The sequence below is a fragment of the Condylura cristata genome, unplaced genomic scaffold (assembly GCF_000260355.1).
Source record: "Condylura cristata isolate star-nosed mole 26May11 unplaced genomic scaffold, ConCri1.0 scaffold00024, whole genome shotgun sequence".
Taxonomy (NCBI): domain Eukaryota; kingdom Metazoa; phylum Chordata; class Mammalia; order Eulipotyphla; family Talpidae; genus Condylura; species Condylura cristata.
This window is the reverse complement of record NW_004567125.1, coordinates 5,232,503-5,252,023: the sequence shown is the minus strand read 5'-3', so window position 1 is coordinate 5,252,023 and position 19,521 is coordinate 5,232,503. Positions and strand designations below refer to the sequence as shown.

Here is a 19,521-nt window from a genome sequence, read left to right as displayed (position 1 = left end):
GAAGATAAGAAGGGACAATGTGGAGGAAAAGGCGGCATCCGTCCACAGAGCTGCATCTGGCAGCTGCGTCTGGATCAGTGGGCCTCAAACCTGCGCCTGCCTCACAGTCACCTTCGAGACCTGTTGAAATAGACTCTGGGCCCTGCCGCAGCACTGGGTAGGTCAGGGTAGAGCCCAAGCATCTTGGTTTCTAACAAGTTCCTGATGTCGTTGATGCTGCCGGCCTGCAAGAGGCAGTGGGGAGCACACTTTAAAGCTGACTATGGGAGAATAACTGCAGCTTAGAGAAAGCTGGGGCTGGAAACCCATAGAACTGTGTGTCATCTGGAGCCCATGGTAGCAAAAGAAAAACAAAACAAGAGAGGAAAGGTGTTTGTGCACCTGAAAGAGTCAAGGTTAACAATGATATCCCCACCCCCACTCCATGGCTTCCAAATCTTTGTGAGGTCACGGGCATAACCATTCTCTTTTTATCCAGCCATGAAAAGGACCCTAAGTTTTGTTACAAATGAAGAACAGAGATTTGAATGTTTAATTAGTGATGGGATCTTGCTTCTTCTGATCTGGGTAGCATGAATAGTATTTATTCAATACAGTCTCAACTAGTGTAACTAAACATTATTTGTGAAATTAAAGTCTGTTTCATGCTGATGAAGTGACCCCAGCATAGGTTTTTTAATCTCTGACTCAATTTATCATTGGTTAGTTAGCAATAATCATATTGCCATGCTTTTAAATTGTAAAGCCCTAATCCAATTTTAACATGCTCATTGAATGATTTGAGCATTTTTGATGCTTCATTCTGCCTGTATCCAAAATCTACTCTCAGTATGCAACCACTTTCTTTTATTGTTCTTTTCACCTGGATAAATAGCAGGGGCCACATCAGCAGAGATAAACCCTTCCCTTCTTCCAAATGATGTCAAAGATAATCCCATATGCTCTGGGAAGATTTGTGCAAGTAGGCAGAATTATAAATGGTCTTTTAATCATAATAACCATCATGCATCTTCCCCAGCAAAGGGAACAAACAAGGTGGGGGGAAAAAACAATAGGACTATAACTGTTATATCTCCTTTAGCAAGGAATACTTGGAGTTCTGTCCAGGTAGTATAGAATTTTCACTGGGAATTTTAGTGATGATGATAATAATGGATTGAATAGACAGCAGGCAAATTTCTCCTTGCTTTCCATTTTTATCCCAGACTCTGGTCTGACCTTAGCCTACCATTTCTTCTTCATTCTTCCAGTTACCCCGAAGTGCCCCACCTCCTACACTCCACCCCCCTCTTGACCACACCATCATTCTGTAGTTCCGCCAGGCTCAGATTGTGACCTACCAGCCAGCAGTGAACTCCACGTGGGCATCAAAGAAGCCGGTGACCTGGCCGGTGGCCACCTTCCAGCCCTCGATGCGAGCTCGGATCAGTCCCTCTCTCTTCTGGTTGCGCACCACCTTCACCAGTCCAGGGTAGCGTTTATGGACATATTCCTCCAAGGGGGCCTTCAGCTCCTCTGCAAATGACACAGCGCAGGAGGTCCATGAATGTGCACTTTTAGATGGGTGTCAAACCAGCAGGTGTCCATGTCAGGGAGTGCAGAGATGGCAGCGAAGTTTGCATGTTGGTAATTTTATAGAAGAGTTAACTCAGTGTGAGTGAGACACCGCAACTGACACTCCAACCCAGCATAGCCACGTTTTTGCAGGGTCCCAGGCAGGCAGCTGGGTGAAGCTGAGGCCTGGCTTCTGGTCTGCCCACTACAGGCTGGCAGATACCGTTGAGGTTTATTTTCCCTAGAGTCCTTCCTGCTCCCTTGGTCTGTATTTCCCTTTTCCCACTGACCCCTGGATCCTGTTTTTCAACCTCTATATGGACTTTTCCATCTGAGTGTACACTGGTTCTTACAGCATGTCTGGGTGGTCCAGACCCATAGTCACACACCGGATATGTTAGTCTGTGCTCTGGTCAGAGAATGCAGAGTATCTTTGCCCAGTAGCATAAATGCTAATGTGGTGGCAGAAGAAATGCTATCAGGGGCTGCTCACTCTCCCTTCTGCAACAAGCAGGTGGTATAAAGAGCTTTATTTAAATGATTTCATTTAATCTTTACAGCAACCCTAGGAGGTTGCTAGATTAATTCCATTAATTACTTAGATGAATTCCACTTTGCAAATTAACAACAGACTTAGGGAGGCTAACCTGTCCCAAGGTCACACACCTAGTAATGGGAGAAATGAAATGCAGGTCAAATGTGCCTATTGCCACAGACATAAAGGTTGATTCAGTAACAGGGGAGTCACCAGATACAGGAGGATGGGTAGGTTTTCTTAGGCATGTACACCCCAAAGATATACTTGATGGGCTTCAGGAGCAGTCTGGGTGAGTCAGGTGCAAGAGATCCACAAACAGTACTCTAGGAGATATTGTTACCTCTAACTTCACTCTGGAGAAATGCAAAAAGGCCATATTTCCAAATACTGCACGAAGCCCTCACTTTCTAGTTATGCAGGGCAACTTTCTGCACATCTCAGGCAGCCATTTTCAGGATATGTAGAGGCTGACCACTCTGATACAGAATGACTCAGCCATGGCCCTGCCCAGTGGCCAGTGTCAGCTCCTGGCCATGTTTGCCACCAAATCTAAATGTCACCATGGCTTCATCATTTGTTCAGTGGATGTCACAGACACTTCAGGGCAGAAAAGGGGGTGATCATTTACAAATTTGGTAAAAGATAATTCACTACCACTGTCCTTCTTACATCTCAAGGCAATGGAGACATGGAGATTGAAGGGTTTTGAAAGTATAAAGAGATGCTGTCATTGGGTACCAGCCTTATATATCTGTTAAAAGTAGATGAAATATCTTAAGAAAGTCCTTGATATACATTCATAAATGTCATTTTTAACAATAACTGGTCTATTAATATAGATCAAACTTTTAACTTCCCAGGGACAAAAACTTGTCTTTCTAGCTAGTCAATGCTATCATAAAGTCTGGGGCCCAGTGTACAGGGGTAGACACCAGTCTCACCCTTCAACATTCAGGGACACATTGTTCCAAACACAAGTGACATAAGTCTGTGGGTTTCTACAGAAACACTGAGAGTGATATCTCCCTCCAACTAGCAAGGTTTCAGAACAAGTAACCAGCAAAGGCTTCTCCGTCCTTGTCTCTGCAGTGTGGTTCTGAACCTCATAAGATATTGGGCTGTGCCTTTGCCTGGATTTAAAGTTAATTCAGACACAAGTGCTTCTCCAAGATGCCTGCAATCTAGTTGAGGAGATGGACTATATTTTTAAAAAAATAATATTTAGTATTGTAAGGAAACAGAACTAATGGTCAAGGAAATGGTCACAGAGGTAAAGTACTTTGAGAAATCACAGGAAAAGGGAGAAGTTATTTGGCTGGGGGTGTTCACACAGAAGGTAGTTTCTGAGTGAAGAAGAGGAGTAGATGTGTGCACGCTCTGTTGCAGAACACATGAACACACAGCACAACTCCTCAGTACGGATTATGACCTCCGAGGTGACAGAACCTCTAGTGTCTGGGTACATGGGAAGATGCCCATAAACAGTAAAGAGAAAAAAAGGGGAAGAAAGCATTGGGAATCTCCTGTGTTTCAGGTGAGGTGGGAATAGACATTTGTGGGTAGTTGCTGGATCCACAGAATGGTGCAAAGGTGGCCCTCCCTAGTGGCACAGCAGGTTAGGACGCAGCACTGCAAGCTAGCTGCAGCAGCTTCAGTGTGAGTTTAACCCCCACCCACATGGCACTGAGGATCTCTCTTGTCTCACCCGCTGCTCCCCTCAGGAGTGTACTTCATCCATCTGCCTGTTCTGCTCCCCACTCTCTCTGGTGAATCCTCTCACCACCCATGCACTGCTGGCCTGTACCCCAGTTCTATATGCACAAATAAATCTTTAAAAAAATAAATGGTGTAAAGGTGAGATGAAAGGGCACCAAATGTCAGGGATACAGTGGTGAGAGACGATGGCATGTGAGAGGGTGAGAGTTCTAGGAGGTGGAGAGAAGAAGATCCGAGAAGCACACTTTGGGAGATGTGTGTAGAGAAGGTGGGAAGAAGAGTTCAAGCACAAGACTGGCTAGAAACAGCATCCTAGGGACAGAGCCGCAGAAAGTAGTGTCCAAATGGAGATTTTGTGCATTCATTTTCCCCCAAATATTTACAGAGTGCTTATGACTGAAAATGAGAAATCTTGTACTCAGGGTTACTCAACATCTAATGCATTTTAGGAAAGTCAATGCATTAGAGAAAATGGGAGCCAAGAATGGGCCATGGGTCTGGACAGACAGGTTCCTTCTGAATGTCACTGGGCTCTCAGGGGACATGGTTAGCATGGAAAGAAATGGATCAAGAGGGAGCTCAGGAAAAGCTACCAGAAGGGCTGTTCCTGGTAGAATATGATGGTGACAGCCTGAGGTGAGGACACTGGGGTGATGAAATTCAAAAAAGGAGAAAAATTGGATGGGGCTAGGGGTTGAGGTGGGGTGAGAGATTGGTAAATGCCCAAATTAATCTTGAAATGAGAGCTCACAGGTTAACTGAGTAAAAACAAGGCCCCTGCCCCCACCGGTCTCACCATGGAAGGAAATGAATTCCCAATCTGATAGTGGCAAGAAATACCACAATTCTCTCCTTAGATCTATTGTCATCCTACACAAAGGAGACTACCCTTGGACATTATGATGACAGTTTAAAAAAATAAAAAATGCACACACTTAACGTAAGGTTTTTCTTCCCTCCATAAGAGAACAAAACTCACGCTAAAATAAATGTTTATCTTCCAGAGTTATGAAATCCAATACTAAGTTGGTCTACAGCCATTTGGGAATCCATGCATTTCTTAATGTTTTGTTAAATATTAGCACTTGGAGAAGGTCAGGAAGAGAGAAGCAAACACCACCTGTATCAGAAGGGACCAGACAGATAGATACATCTGCTCCTGAGCAATACAAGAAAGACCTGTCATTCCAGCTTAAGGAGTATATGGTGCAACAATAAAGTCACAAGCGAGAACTAAACAAACACCATTACAGAATTACAGGTATCCCCTGCATTTTGAAAGGTCTCACTATGTCAGAGGACTTTTATGAAAGACCTCCATGGGTTCTTGCGTTGGTTAACTAAAAGAAATGCAAAGATTTCCACTTTATGACAAAAGGTGAGAAGTGAAGACAGTGTTCAGCACTGGTCTTGCAGCAGCCATTGCAAAGGTAGCACACACACCCCAGCAGCAAGATGGGGCCTGTCAAGATCCTTCCTAGGGCACCCCTTTCCGCTGACTGTGCATTTATTACAGCACTCTTGCTTTTACTGTTTGTTAGTGAGATTCTTGGGTGTTTGTGTTATTTGGAATGGCTTGGTATATTATGCTGAGGGCCCTGGAATTCTCAATTTTTTTCCCCATATCACTAAGGATGATTACTTTTTCATTTACATTTTCAGTTTAAGTAAGGTTTCATAGCAACACCCTGCTTTCCAAGGCAGGAGAAAGCAGTATCTCTAGATCCTATACTTTTCATGATAGAGAATAAACCATCACTTCAGTCTTTGTTTCTGAGTCTTGCTCAGAAGCAAGTGTTGACACAGCAGTCCCATCTCCACCTGCTCCCAAGACCAGTATGCGAACCTCACTATCAAACACAAATAGGCTCGGAAGTCGTCATATTCCTAGGGTTTGGCCACAACTGTATCTCTCATTCCTTAGACAACATTGAGCTTGATATGAGACTCACTGGATGTTAAAATTCTCCTTCAAAGTATGGCAACTTGGGAAAATCAGTCTATGCTTAGATGAGTGCTGTGCAAAATTTTATCTGTGTCACAGTGACCTGTAGACCTGTGATGTGGCCCAAAACTCACCTTTTGAATAAGCTGTGGAGGCTACTGATGCTGTCAGCCCTTGCCCGTCTCCATCTGTGCTAATGACAGCCCTTATGTGCGGAGCAGGATTCATTCTAACTGAGCAGATGTTCTAGAATCTCAGGGTTGCTACTGACTGCCCATCTCTGCTTTTCCCACTGCCAAAGTTGTCTTGTCCTGCCTTAACTGAAAAACTGAGCCCCCTTGGAGCTGACCCCAAGACCTTCATGGTGAGTGTTTATCATACTCTTTCCAGGACTGGACTGCTGACCGCTGGCCTTGCCCTCATGGAACAACCTCATAATTAGGCTAGTATCTTGACCAGGATGTTCCTGGTTTTGTTCTCACTGTCATTATCCTTCTTCCCCCTACTACTATTGTTATCATTCTACCAATAGTACTTCTGCTGTCACAAGTGCCACCATCATCATCCCTGTCACTTATTACCAACACTTGTCTCCCTGTCAGAAGCTGCTGGGCATGCAGCTAGCTGGAGAGCATGGGTGACAGCTGGGACAGAAGAATAGCACATATGGCATGTTCCAATTAAGCAACACACACACACACAACCACCTGTCTCAAGCCAGGGTTCCTCAGAGTGTGGTCCCTATCTGGGAATCACCTGGAATACTGGGAAAATGCAAGCTCCTGGGCCTGTCCTGAATTTCTCATTTAGCAGTCTTGACAGCAGTTGACCACCTCTCCAGACAATTCCCATATAATCTCAAAACTTCGGAAAAGCACTGCTTATTTTTCTCATGGTTTTCATCATGTCAAGCTACACATAAAATTTACCACTTTGGCTATTTGGAAGTGTATGCTTCATTGGCATTAAGTACATTTACCATGTGTTGCAATCATCACTGCTATCTAGTTCCAGAACTTTTCATGGCCCTACAGGTAAACCCTGCGCCTGTAAGCAGTCACTCTCCATTTAACACACTGCACCAGGCCCTGGAAGCCACTAATCTGCTTTGCATCTCTGTGAATTTTCCTTTCTTGGCTATTTCGTAGTAATGGAATCACACAATATGTGGCCTTCAGTGTCTATAGGAAGGAATCTATTTTGAAGGTGGGGAGGCAAAAGAGAGATGGGTTTTTGTGTGGAAACTCAAACCTTAGGCCATGCTGAAGATCTGAGTCCATATTCTTTTGCCAGTTAACTGTTCAGATCCCTCTTTTGACTCACTTAACCCAAAAAGACATTTTGGCTATCTGGTTGACCAGAAGTCTACTTCCTAAGCTCCTCTTGAGGTGATGAAGGAGGTTCTGGCTTCTCTGAGGGAAGGGTCTAGATTTGGATCTGTTTTCACACCCAGGATGCTACCACTGATGCATGGGAACTCCCAGCTCACTGTACTTGAGGAACTTCAGATTGTTAGAGGAGAAACCTAGCTTTCAACACAGAGTTTTAGCACATTAATCATGATATTCTACATCTCAACAAAATCTTTTTGATGAGGTAGATCAAATATTTAGAGTTTTATATGTGTGAGAATCAGTTATAAAACCACAGATCACAACATCTGAATTTTCAGGTATGCTTGAAATAATCAACAAACTAGATGCATAAAAGTTAGTCATACAAAGACCAATTACCTTTTAAAATTAAAAAGAAAGGGCTGGGGAGGGAGAAGGCTGATTGTATATCCTGATCATGCAACATATGGGCTTTTCATCTGCCAAATGGACTTACTGTGCTCTAGAAGTGAATCTGGGCTTTGTGGGATCTGAAGCTTATACAATCTGGAAGATCCTCTTTTAAAAGAAAATAAAAAAACCTCTTTTTTTTGCAAATTTTACAAAATCCAAGTGCATGTAAACACACTGTCAAGGGCCCTTACCCTGTGTCAGTGAAGGGCCCCAAAGGGCAAGCTTGGTTAGCTCCACAGTGAGTACACCCTGCTGAGGCTGACTTCATGAATACAAAGTTTTTCTTTTGCTGACAATCACTACTTTCAAACATTTCAAATACTATGCTTGTCTGTATCTATAATGAAATATTTATATCCCCAAATTGCTAACCAAGTTGACTAAAAATGTCAGCTAATCATGAAATGCTCCAGAATACTGCTTAGTGCAGTGAAGTTCCCCTTTCATACTTTAACTAGAGTGCCTTCTCTTGCAAACCTATGACATTCTACAATTTTTTATTTTAACATTTATTGAACCCTAATTAAGTGCCACATATGTTGTAATGGCTTTGCTTTATCAATCCTTTTTGTCCTTATATTTGCTTTACGAGTTCTACTATCCTTCTTTTATGAATAAGGAGACTGAGGCACAGAGAGAGTAGTTACTTGCCCAAAGTCACACAGTTTGCAAGACATGCCAGTGCTTCCTGCTGTTTAAATTAATAAAGGAGATCCCCAAATGAAACTGGACAGGGAGTCCTGCAGAGGGAGCTATCACACATTATCTCTCCCATTATCTGCCAGAACTCATCTTCCATTACCTGTCTCAACAGGAAGGGATGTACCCTTCCACTTCTAAACAGGAAGAAGCCTATTACTCCAAAGGAAGATATTCCCTTCCTGGCAACAGTTCTACCAATGAGCATTGTTCAGCCCAGCCAATGAGAAGTCATCACCACCCTGGATTCTTATTCTCCTCCAATGAGCTTTCTTCTAGAACAGCCCCAACCCCCCCTTTCCTCCATAAAGGCAAGTCCTTCTTCCTTGTAGTCTGGATTTGTATATGTTTTGTCATATACTGAATTTCCTGAATTGCAATTCCTCTGACTACTTGGTGGGTAAATATAACTACTTTGGTTTAAATCTGACATCCTTATTCTGCCTCTCGTGGCCATGGACGTGGCACTGTGATAACTGAAGTTGTGTGTCTGCACGTGGGGCTGCTCCTCACACACTGGAAGCCAAAGGGGAGCCCAGGCTGGCCCAAGAGCTCGCTGTTTCTGGAAGATGCACTCACACTTCTGCCCTGCGTTTGGCACATGCCATCTTTCTAGGCAGCTGGCCACCACAGTGGCAGGATCTCTCCAGAGTAAAGGCCTACTGGCTGATAAAGCAGCTCAAAATGGATGGGGCAGACAGGAGCACCTGCTGGGCTTACAATTCCTCCAGGCAGAACCAGCAAGGTCTGGAGGGATGACAGTGACAAAACACGACCCCCTCCAAGACATGGGTCTGCCTGTCCCTAAAATCCTAGGCTTTAAGAGCGTCGATGGAGAAGTGCGTATGTAAAAATGCAGGGTGAAATACCAGGGAAGGCAGCAATGATGCATACATTATTCTCTGTGCATCTCTCAGCTTTGTGGGCTTAAATAATGTATTTTCTGACTATGGGAACAAAATTGAGGCAAGAGCAAGAAACTTCAGGAAGAATGAGGGAGATTAAAACGGGATGTGTTTGCTGTGTATGAAAGCATTTTAAAGGCGATTCCACAGTGAGATCAAAGCAAGGACAAAAGAAAGCAAAAGACGAAAAGAAGCAAGAAAAGAGATGTGAGGTACAAAATACCAAAGTGTTAAACTAAATATATCACACGGAGTTGTGCATTCATGAGAGGCGCTTTGAAAAGGAAAGCCATCTCTGCTTTCAAGTCCTTTGTTAAGAAATTTCTCTCCACTGCTCCTTCCATTTAAATCTCACCTTTTAAAAAATAAATGCAAGTAGCCCAAATCAACAGGGAAACATCACAATGTCCATAGGTGGTGCCTCCAAGTTGCATCCCCAAATTAAAAGAGCATTTCCCTCCCTTGTCCCACCAAAAGGCAGTGGAAAGTCTGGTATTTGCAGCTGATGCTAATAATAACATATGAATTTAAGTGATAAAATGTGTCTACAGGCTGGAGTGTGTTTTCTTTCATTATGTTTCTTATTTACTGTGATATTGATTCTGAATGCTCTGAAGCCAGCAGACCTCTTCCTTGAAATAGCAGAAGTCACGGTCATGAGGGCAGGGAGAGCAAAACTGAACACAAGAAATACGAAGCCCTGGAGAGAACAGGGTCACATCTCTGCTCTGGGTCACTCTCAGTTTCCTTTAGAAGAAACTAGCAGTCAGGAATGTACTAACTAGAACAAGGCATCTGGTCAGTTCACCCACTCCTAATACTTCGAGCACCTCTGTATTCAGGACTCGGAATTCTCCAAGGTCAAAAGCATGAATTCTATGCACAAATAAAATGCTTATGCATGCTCTCTCTCTCACACACACAAATGGTACGTGTTAAATTATGGAGCATTAAAGGGTTCTAAAAATAGCAGCATTTATTAGGGTCCAAAAAAGTCTACAGAATCTAACATGTCTCTTCTAGCTCAGTGGAGACTATCAAGATATCTAAGAGGCAGAAGCACAGGCACTGGCCGGCAGAACAGATGTGGGTTGCAAAGCCACAGGGGAAGCTACTGGCTGGAAAGCAGCTCTACTAATACCAAGCCCTCATCACACCTGCCATTCCTACACCTCACACTCGTGGGCTAAAGGCCCTCAGACCTACTGATTTTACGTGCACACAAAGGGCACCAGGGAGGGACATTATGATGTGGAATTTAAACAGAAAAGACTCAAGAGGGGGCCACCGGGGCCATGTGCATGCGTATGTGACCTGAGGTTGAGCCTAGGGACCCTGGGGAGGCAGCGACACACACTGGCCAGAAGCATTCATCTGGAGCCACTGCAGGATGTGAGCATCCTCAGCTACTATGGATCATAACATAACAGTCCCTACCCAGCAGGACTGTTTGGGGTGTTAAATTAGAGGATGCATGCAAAGTGCTTAGCTCAGTGCGTGCACAAGGCAAGCACTCGATAACTTAAAATTACTACTCATTTTTTATTATATGTATAGCTGGATATAACTGAAGGGAAAATGGAGACGCCTTGGGAAACAAAGAGACGCATCTGGTAAGGAGGCAAGAAGGAAGCAGGGGAGAGGTGTGTGTGTGTGTGGGGGGGGCTGAGCTGGGAGAGAGAGGAGCAGGAAGGGTGGGAGGTGCCAGGGGAGAAGGCAGAGAGTTCTGGTTCCAGGACAAGAGCTGCTTCATTAGAGCCTCAGCTTCTGTATATTCTGGCTGTGTGGCCACAGGTGAGGCCTGGCCTTTCTGAACGTCAATTTCTAACTTAAAAATGGGTGTCAGAGATCTCCACACGTCAAAGGACGCAAAAAGAGGTGTGTGCTCAGCTAGCAGCATCAAGCAGTGCCTGGACAAGGGGACACTGGTCACACGTGCTCTGCTTTTGTGCCCTCTCCTCTGATGCTCCTGGATATCCTGCATGGTAATCAACCAGCAGGCCCCTGGAGGCCAGCAGTGGACTGTCTTCCTCTATGAAAGAGAAAGAGAGGAAGGCTAGGCTGCCGGCTGACCTGGGACACGAGTCTTCCAGAAGCCAAAGAGCCTCTTCCCAGCAAGTGGACCAGAGATCAGTAACAGTGATGTAAAGACACTCCTGACAAAGTCATCTCTAGTACCCACCTCATTTCCCCAATAAGATTAAAGCTCAAACACTGGGGGGTGGGTGGGGAAGGGCACAGCAAAGATGGCAACGGGCCCTTCTGGCCTCCCTCCCCTGCCTGCCCACCCCAGGCTGCCCTGTTTGAGCCCCTGGCAGCTCCTTACTGCTATGAAGCTGCTGGGTAGCTCAGGAACACACCTAAGACCTGCCTGTTCACATGTTTCTCCTCAGTCCTGTGGCTCTCCACCTTGACAGGGACTCTCTGAAACAAACCCACCTATCATATCAAATCCTATCTGTATAATTCCAGCTAGATGCCTTCCAGTTTTCTAGAACTCTGTTCATGCATTTGGCCGACTTTCATTCATTCCCAATTCTACACAAATTCTGTCTTTCATGATCCAGTGCAAATGCCACATCCTTCACAAAGACTCCATTTATTCCCCCAGCTTCTGAGCACCCCACAAGTTCAAATTCACATAATGTTGTACAATACTAGGTGTTTGTAATGTTCTTGTATACTCATCCTCTTCTCTCTCCAGCGCTTTCCTCCAGAGTTACTGGGTGTGTGTGTTGGGTGGAGGGTAGTTCTGGCATGATCCTGTCCTTCTAGCCATAGTTGATGGGGCATCAGACACAGACTAGGGCACAAATTCCCTCCCCTTGGGCTCCCTGGGAGACATGTTCCTGGCCTCTCCAATGACTGAAGCAGCACTAATGGCATCCATGTTGGGCCATCTAGCAGCCATATTTCACTCCAGATAGCCTGGAGATCAGAAGGTGATCAGTTCCACAAGCTCACAGGGGAAGAAGGGATAGAGTGGCAGATAGAGACCAAAACAGAGCTCTGGCAGTCTTTAAGGGTCTGCCTTTTGCTTGGCCCAGTTTCACTCTGTTTGCAAGGTTCTGTCACCCTCCAGCATTTGTGCATTGTAAGGTTCCTATTTAATGGGAACCCTATGTCTGATGACAGGGTACAGCACAATATACTTTTGTGGAATCTCCTCATTTTGTGGTTGAGGCTCTGAGTGATGTTATAGTTGTGGTCACCCAGAACAAAACAGAAACTTTCTCCATGGAAGCTAATCTGGAAGCTGAACAATCAGATTATTTTTGTTTGCTTCTTTCTTTCTTTCTTTCTTTCTTTCTTTCTTTCTTTCTTTCTTTCTTTCTTTCTTTCTTCTTTTTTTTTAATAGATATTGTCATAGAAATAAAATAAATGACCCCCCAAAAAATCTCTTTTAAATATACATTTACTATAAGATCAAGCAATTGTAATTTTGGACATGTGCCTCAAGCAAATGAAAATTTGTTTTCATACAAGCATCTGCCACTAGAATGTACAGCAACTTGGTCTATAAACCCCAAAATGAAAACAACCCAAATGTCCTTCAAAAGGCCAAAAGTTACATGCACCATGGTAAACACACACCATGGAACATGGTACAGAAACCAACAAGATTGAACTTGAACACAACCGGGATGGATTTCAAGCTTCCGTTGCTGCTATTTATTAAGGCCAGCTAGCAGGTGGAGTTTAGCTGGGGTTCTTCCCAATCTCTTGTGTAAATGTATACATGCTCCTCTTATCCTCTCCACCCCATGGCCTAAAAACACATAAGAAATACACAATCATAGAGATGGAAAGGAGATGGGCAGTTGTCAGGAGTTATGGATGGGGTGGGAATATAGGTGGCTATAAAACAAGAGCAGGAGGAAGCTTTGTGATGAAGGGCACATTCTGGATTGTGGTGGTGCTTTAGGAAGCAACATGCAATGACATGTTATAGAACCACCTACATGTGCATGCATACACGCATGTTTCCATGAATGCTCACTGTGCACAGGTGTACATGTCAAACTGATGGAACAGAGTAAGAGCTATCGATTGCCATCAGTGTTCTGGTTGTAATAAGACACTAGAGTTTTGTGAAATGTTGCTCTTGGAGGAAATTAACTGAAGAATCTATCAAAACTCTTGTACATTTGCAACTGCTTGTGAATCTATAATTATTTCCAAATAACAGTTTTCTGTGGCTGCTATTGTTTATTAAGGCCAGCTAGCAGGTGAAGTTTAGCTGGGATTCTTCTTAATCTCTTGTGTAAAGGTATACATGCTCCCTCTTATCCTCTATACCCCATGGCCTAAAAACACATAAGAAGAAATGTAAACGCCCAAACTAGTTGTGATTACAGACTCACAGAGCAAATGCTGTCACACTGCAGTGATCTGGTTGGGAACAAAAACAAGTATTATTTCTGATTAGGAAGGTTCCTTACAGGCTGTGGGGAAAGGCTGGTGATGTTCGACGAGGGAGCGCCTGGCCAGCATGTGGCTGTGTGATAACAAGGTGTCTCTTGGCTACTTCACTCAGAGCCTCAGCCACAAGGAAAAATGTTATCTCTCTGAAACACAAGACTTCTCCTATCTTTGCAATTATAGACCAAGAAGAAAAGCAAACAATGCCAGCGTGACTGCCTCAAAATCCCTTTTGGAAGTCCAGCAAGTGTAACCTTCCACTCAAGAAGTTTTCTAACTGGAGCCAGCCTGCTCCCAATCTTTGAATACACCCAACCAAGAGAAGAGCTGGGTCAGGGGTGCCTGCACCAGAGGGAAACAGCACTGACAGGGAAGCTGGCTTTCCAGAGACTCAAATGATGATGGCTGGAAAGAGGCTCATCATCATTTGAGACCTAAACCAAAATAACTAAAGCTTTGAACCCAAAATATGTGCAACCATGCCAGATACAAAATCTCCCAGCATGGTGCCAGAGGAAGTGGGAAAAAGAAGCCTTTGCACAGGTGCATTTTAAACAGACTTATCTAACAATTGTTGCAACTTAGCAGAGAGGGGAGCACCGGGAATGCAGCACAGAATGAGTGTGGTTCTTGGCCAAGACTCACGGCTTTGATAGGCAACTACAGTGCAGCACGGTAGCTGTCGGTGTCCAGGGAGCAGAGGCTAAGGGCCCCAAACCTGGTCACGGGTGGGAAATTTGGGAAGGTTGACCAGTATGGATGACACAGAAGGAGAATGCTGAGGAGTGAACCAGAGCTAGCAGACCAAGTAATACCACATGCACACTCGACAGTCATGCCCTGCATCACGTGGCTGGGGCTGGGGCTGGGGCTGTGCCCTGTACACATATCTACACTCTTCCCCTGCCTAAAAGCCTCTGTTATACTCAATTCACTCAAGACCAGAAAAGGCAAGTGTGTTGGCCAAGACCACACAGCTAGAGTATGGGCCAAGATTTAGTTCCACATTTACTTCTACATACTACCGCTTAAGGAAAAAAAGAATAACGAGGCCAGTTTTTAGTTAAAAACTTTGGATAAAGCATAGAAAAGTATGGATTATAATATACAACTAATGGACTTTCACAAGATTTTGGATTTAACAGATTCAAACAGTGAATTCAGTAGTGGAGTGATTTCTCAAAAAATTAACCACAGAATTATCACATGACTCAGCAATTTTGCTCCTAGCTATACACCCAAGAAAACTGAAAATGTGTCCACACCAACATTTATGCATGAATGTTTATAGCAGTATTATTCTCAGTAGTCAAAAAGTAGGATTATCCCAGAAATATATCAACTGATATCAGATTTTAAATGGTACGATATCTGTACAAAAAATATTATGTAGTCATTAATAGGAAAGAAGTGTTTTACATGGATGACGATGGAAAACACTGTGAAGTGAAAGAGAGTAGGCACAAGAGATCATGCATTGTAGTTTCATTTATATCACATGTCCATAGTAGACAAAGTCATAGCCAGAAATGACACTGTTGGTTGTCTAAGAGGTTGGGGGTAACAGCTAACAGGTCCAGGATTTCTTCTGCAAATGATAGAAACATCCTGAATTGTTGCAAAACATTGTGAATCTACTGAAAGTCACTCAACTGGGCATTTCATAATGATGCATTTTATGTTATGTGAATTAGAGCTCAATTAAAAATAAGAGAAAATCAAAAAATGACCATGCATGAACCAATGATGGCCTATGTAAGGCATTATGATCCATGTAATCTTAAACTCCCCCATCCTGCACCCCTCAAGCAAAGATAAATGTAAGAAGTGCTGAGGGCATAAGCAAAGACCAGAGGCTCAAGATATGGAAAGTGAGGTCACACTGAAGATGCAGTAGGAAACCGATGTTGGGGGGGAAGGGGGGCGGAGGAGGGCAAAGTGACTTCCGGTCTGTAATGATGAGATAATGCAGTGATAGGTGAAGCTCTTTACTGAGTTAGAAAATATAAACAAATTTGTAGGCCCTCCCTGGTGGTACAAGGGGCTAAAGCACAACACTACGAAGTTACTGGCAGCCACTGCAGCACGAGTTCTATCCCAGGCCAGGGGGCTGACCCACATGGAGCAGCAGACTCTCCTGTCTCACCCGCTGCTCCCTTTAGCAGTATATTTCAGTCAATCCTCCTGTTCTTATCCCCATTCTGTCTTTGGTGAATTCTATCATCCCCCACACCCTAGCCTGTACCTTAGTTTTTGTATAAATAAATAAATAAATATGCTTAGAAATAAACAAATTTCTAAGGCCAAATGGATGCTGGCAAGTTAGTCATTGGCCTGAGGTGTACATGTGTTTTTAAAGATGTGCATGTGTAGACCCTTGGAGACAGGGCACAGGGATGGAACTCAGGGAGACCTGAGGGATTCGTCTGCTGCAGGTATGACTTGGGGATCATCAGATCATGGGGATGTGCACAGTGGATACCCCATCCTGTTGGTCCTGATGGGGGAAATCACAAGTGAGCTGGCAGAAGCAGAGAACCAAGGGGGGAGAAGTTTATAGGGATAGTGGAAGCGAGTGGCACAGGGTTATCAGGAGAAGGGAAAGCCAGGGAGAAAACCACCCGCCACGCTGGGCGTGAGCCCACTGGAGCGGCAAAGTGCCCGCTGGGCTTGGAGAGCAGTGACTACCGGCAAATTCGGCCTGAGTGATTTCAGTGTAATGCGCAGAGTGCGAAGGACCGCATCTTACTTGGAATTAACTTAAGCCAATGTCAGTATTCAAGTTGAACAAACCAAATTTCTTTGAACTAAATAAAAACAAGGAGAGGAGAGTGCCAGGCTCACTGTGCACACAGACCCAGACTCACCCAGCTTTGTTCACGCTCTGGTTGCAGCAGCCTTTTTCTTTTATGGAAACAAATCCCTTTCTTCTGTAATGTACATGTTAACATATAGAGGTGAGGGCAGTGAGTCTTGACCAGCCCGAGAATAGACAATCTACCCTCATTAAAATGATGTTTGCAAAGGAAAATGTTACGCTTCACCGTTTAGGGGGAAAAATGGAAGAACATTAACTTGTTTTTACTATATGATCTTAACTATATAAAACAAGCATTAAAAAAGAGTGAGATTAGGTGAACGAGCAGTTACTTCTCGTGAGATTCGTCAGGATGTGTTTTTCCAATTATATGTGCTTTCTGATATTTTCCTGCAAAGTGTATGCATTACTGTTAAGATCAGAAAAAATAGGAAGGCTGGAAAACATGTTTTAATCAGACTCTAACAGAAGGTAAGCCAGAGTAATGATATTAATGTTAGGTTCAAGACAAGGAAAAAAATGCCTGCTTTTAAGATAAAGGAAACATTACATAATGGCAACAATCGCAGACACAAATCCACAGTTGCCAGAGAAACTGACAACAAGGTACACAACTCAAATGTTACTAGGAACACGGGACTGATAATCATGGGAGGAGATTTTAAAGCACCATCATGCAAAAGACTTCAGAAAATAAACTCGTAGTCTACCTAAATACAGAAAATTGATGTCTGGCAGGAATTCAATTACAGTGTGTGGGGGTCCTTTCAAGTCCACATAGAACCTTTATAAACTCAGTAGTATTAGACACAAAGAAATTCTCAATAAAGAAAAAAAAAGTAAATTCCTCTTCCAGTTAAAAAGGGCAGAAAATATAGTCTAGAGTTGGGGAAAGAAAAGAAGGAAACAGAATTAATGTCCCTGCATTACTACAGGGAGGGGCCCTGGGAGAATGAAGAGAATTAACTTCGCAGTTAAGTGAATCGGAAATTCCTCCTCTCCCCTCTCCACCTCTATACATCTTCATTAGACCTGAAGTGTGAATCGCTGAAAGCTACTTAGCTTGATGCTGCCCAAAGTGGGATCCTGTACCCTCAGCATCAGCACCACCTGGGAGCCCGTCAGCAGGGCAGCACCTCAGAAGCCCCCATCACCCCACTATCCCAGCCCTCCATAAGGTGGACAGGCCTCAGGTTCTGATGCTAAAGGGGGGGGGGTCATCCCCGCTCTGTCAGCTCTTGAGTCTAGCTGTCGCAGCCCCCCGCCCCCACTGTGAGATTAAGCTCCCTTCACCCTCAGTAGCAATCTGCATAGCTCCCCTTCTGGGGTTCCCTCTCCTTCCCAGTTTGACTCCCCACTCCCCTAGTTGCACTCATCTTCAGAGAAACTGGAGTAGTCCCCACCCGCCCTCAGGATATATGTCCTAGACCCCAGTGCCCAGTGGATATCTGAGCCCAAACACAGACTAAGCTTTTCCCTACACAGGCATGGCTAGGGTAGAGCTGGATTCATAAATTAAGTTCAGTAAGAGATTAGCAACAATAACAAGTGTTAAAATTAGAAAATTATAAGAACCTGCTGTGATAAGTTATGTGAATGGGTCTCTGTGTTTCTCTCAAAATAGCTTATTGTGCATCGATTATTTTCAGAATGCTGCTGACCCCAGGTGACTGATATTTGGAAAGTAAATTGTGGCTGAGGGGCGCGGGGGCTGCTGGAGTGGTGGTTTCAGGTATGTTTGGGGGACAGGGACTCAAACTATGACACCCGGTGAAGACCTCTGCCCCCAGAGCTTGTGCTTTGGTTGAGTCCAGCTTTGCCTTCTATTCTGTCCCCCTTGGCTAGACTCCGTAAGATTTCCCTAGAGAGAGGAGTCACCCCCAACAGTGAGGGTGTACCCCGGTTCAGCCCAGCAAAGAGCCTGCCCTCCTCTGGGCTTGCTGGCTCACATCTGTCCCATATCTGGGCACTTTGCTGCCGGTGTCTGCTTGCCCTTCCCAGCTCATCGGGCCTCACCAATCACTCCGTTTCCCATGAAACAAAGTCCGCCCTGCATGCGAGTCCAGTCATGCCAGCCAGGGCTAGTCCCGTGCTGCGGAAGCACGGTGGGGTGCAGCAGAGGGCATGGCCTTAGGATGCCAGCCTGGGCTTCTCCCAGGAAGTGACGCAGAGGGGGCGTCTGAGCTGAGACAGAGCCAGCAGATGGATGGGAGTGAGGTGAAGGACTCCCTGCAGAGGGCAGGGAGTGGTCTGGGAGGGCTGCAGCATGGAGGGGACGCGCCGAGGGCACCCTGAGCCACCTTAGGAGGGCACCCTGAGCCACCTTAGGCGGTGGAGATGCCAGATGACTCAGAGGCTTTGGGCACTGGAGAGAAGCTCCTCACAGCACACTCTCAGTGTCAGTTTCAGGATCTATCAAGTGGCTTAAGGTACAGGATGAAAAATAAGGATGAGAAGAACCCAGCAAATAACTCACTGGTCCTCAAAATCTAGAGGTGATGGTGGCCGTGAGCCGATGGGCATATTGTTCTGCTTGGGAGCGCTCATACCCCTCACTCCAAAACACCAAGTTCTGATGGGGTTGAGGGACTTGTGCTCATCCTGGGGCACCCTAGGTAGTCAGGCAGTCAAGGACTCTGCACCCGGAGTCCTTCTCCACTCAGCAGGCCAGGAGCAACTGGCTTAGCACCCACTCCCACCCCCAACCCTTCAGTTGCTCTGAAGACCAGCCTCGCTGGCTTTCTCATGCCCCTGGCTGTGGTCTTTATTGTCATCAGCTTCTGGGGTTCTCCCTGCAGGGACATGGTGGATGCTATAGGCTCTGAGCCAACACAAAGTCACAATGAGCGAAACCAAATTACACCCCCACTTCAACACTTGTCTTTTGTCTCCAAGGACCTCAAGAGTCTTGGTCATTGCCAACACGAAGACTTGCTTATTTTATATTTTCCAACGGAGCCATCATTCCTAGCAGAGCTAAATTCTAAGAGACCGGCCAACACAGCTCATTTCTAACTACAGTCATTTTGGGTGCAGTGGCCCAGAGGGGAATTCGGAATTAAGATGAAGAGCCTCCATCACAGGAGAGCATTTCACTTTTCATTTGTGTCTCAGACAAAAACAGTGGCGATGGGGT

At 44.8% G+C, this 19,521-nt stretch overlaps 1 protein-coding gene across 1 annotated transcript in view; it reads right to left on the bottom strand.

The window, feature by feature from the left end:
- WBSCR17 (Williams-Beuren syndrome chromosome region 17) overlaps positions 1-19,521 on the bottom strand; it is a 371,100-nt gene that overhangs the window by 176,803 nt on the left and 174,776 nt on the right. Inside the window, exon 5 of the mRNA XM_004688314.2 lies at positions 1,341-1,515. Coding sequence (XP_004688371.1) covers positions 1,341-1,515 — 175 coding nt within the window. The remainder of the gene's footprint in view (positions 1-1,340; positions 1,516-19,521) is intronic.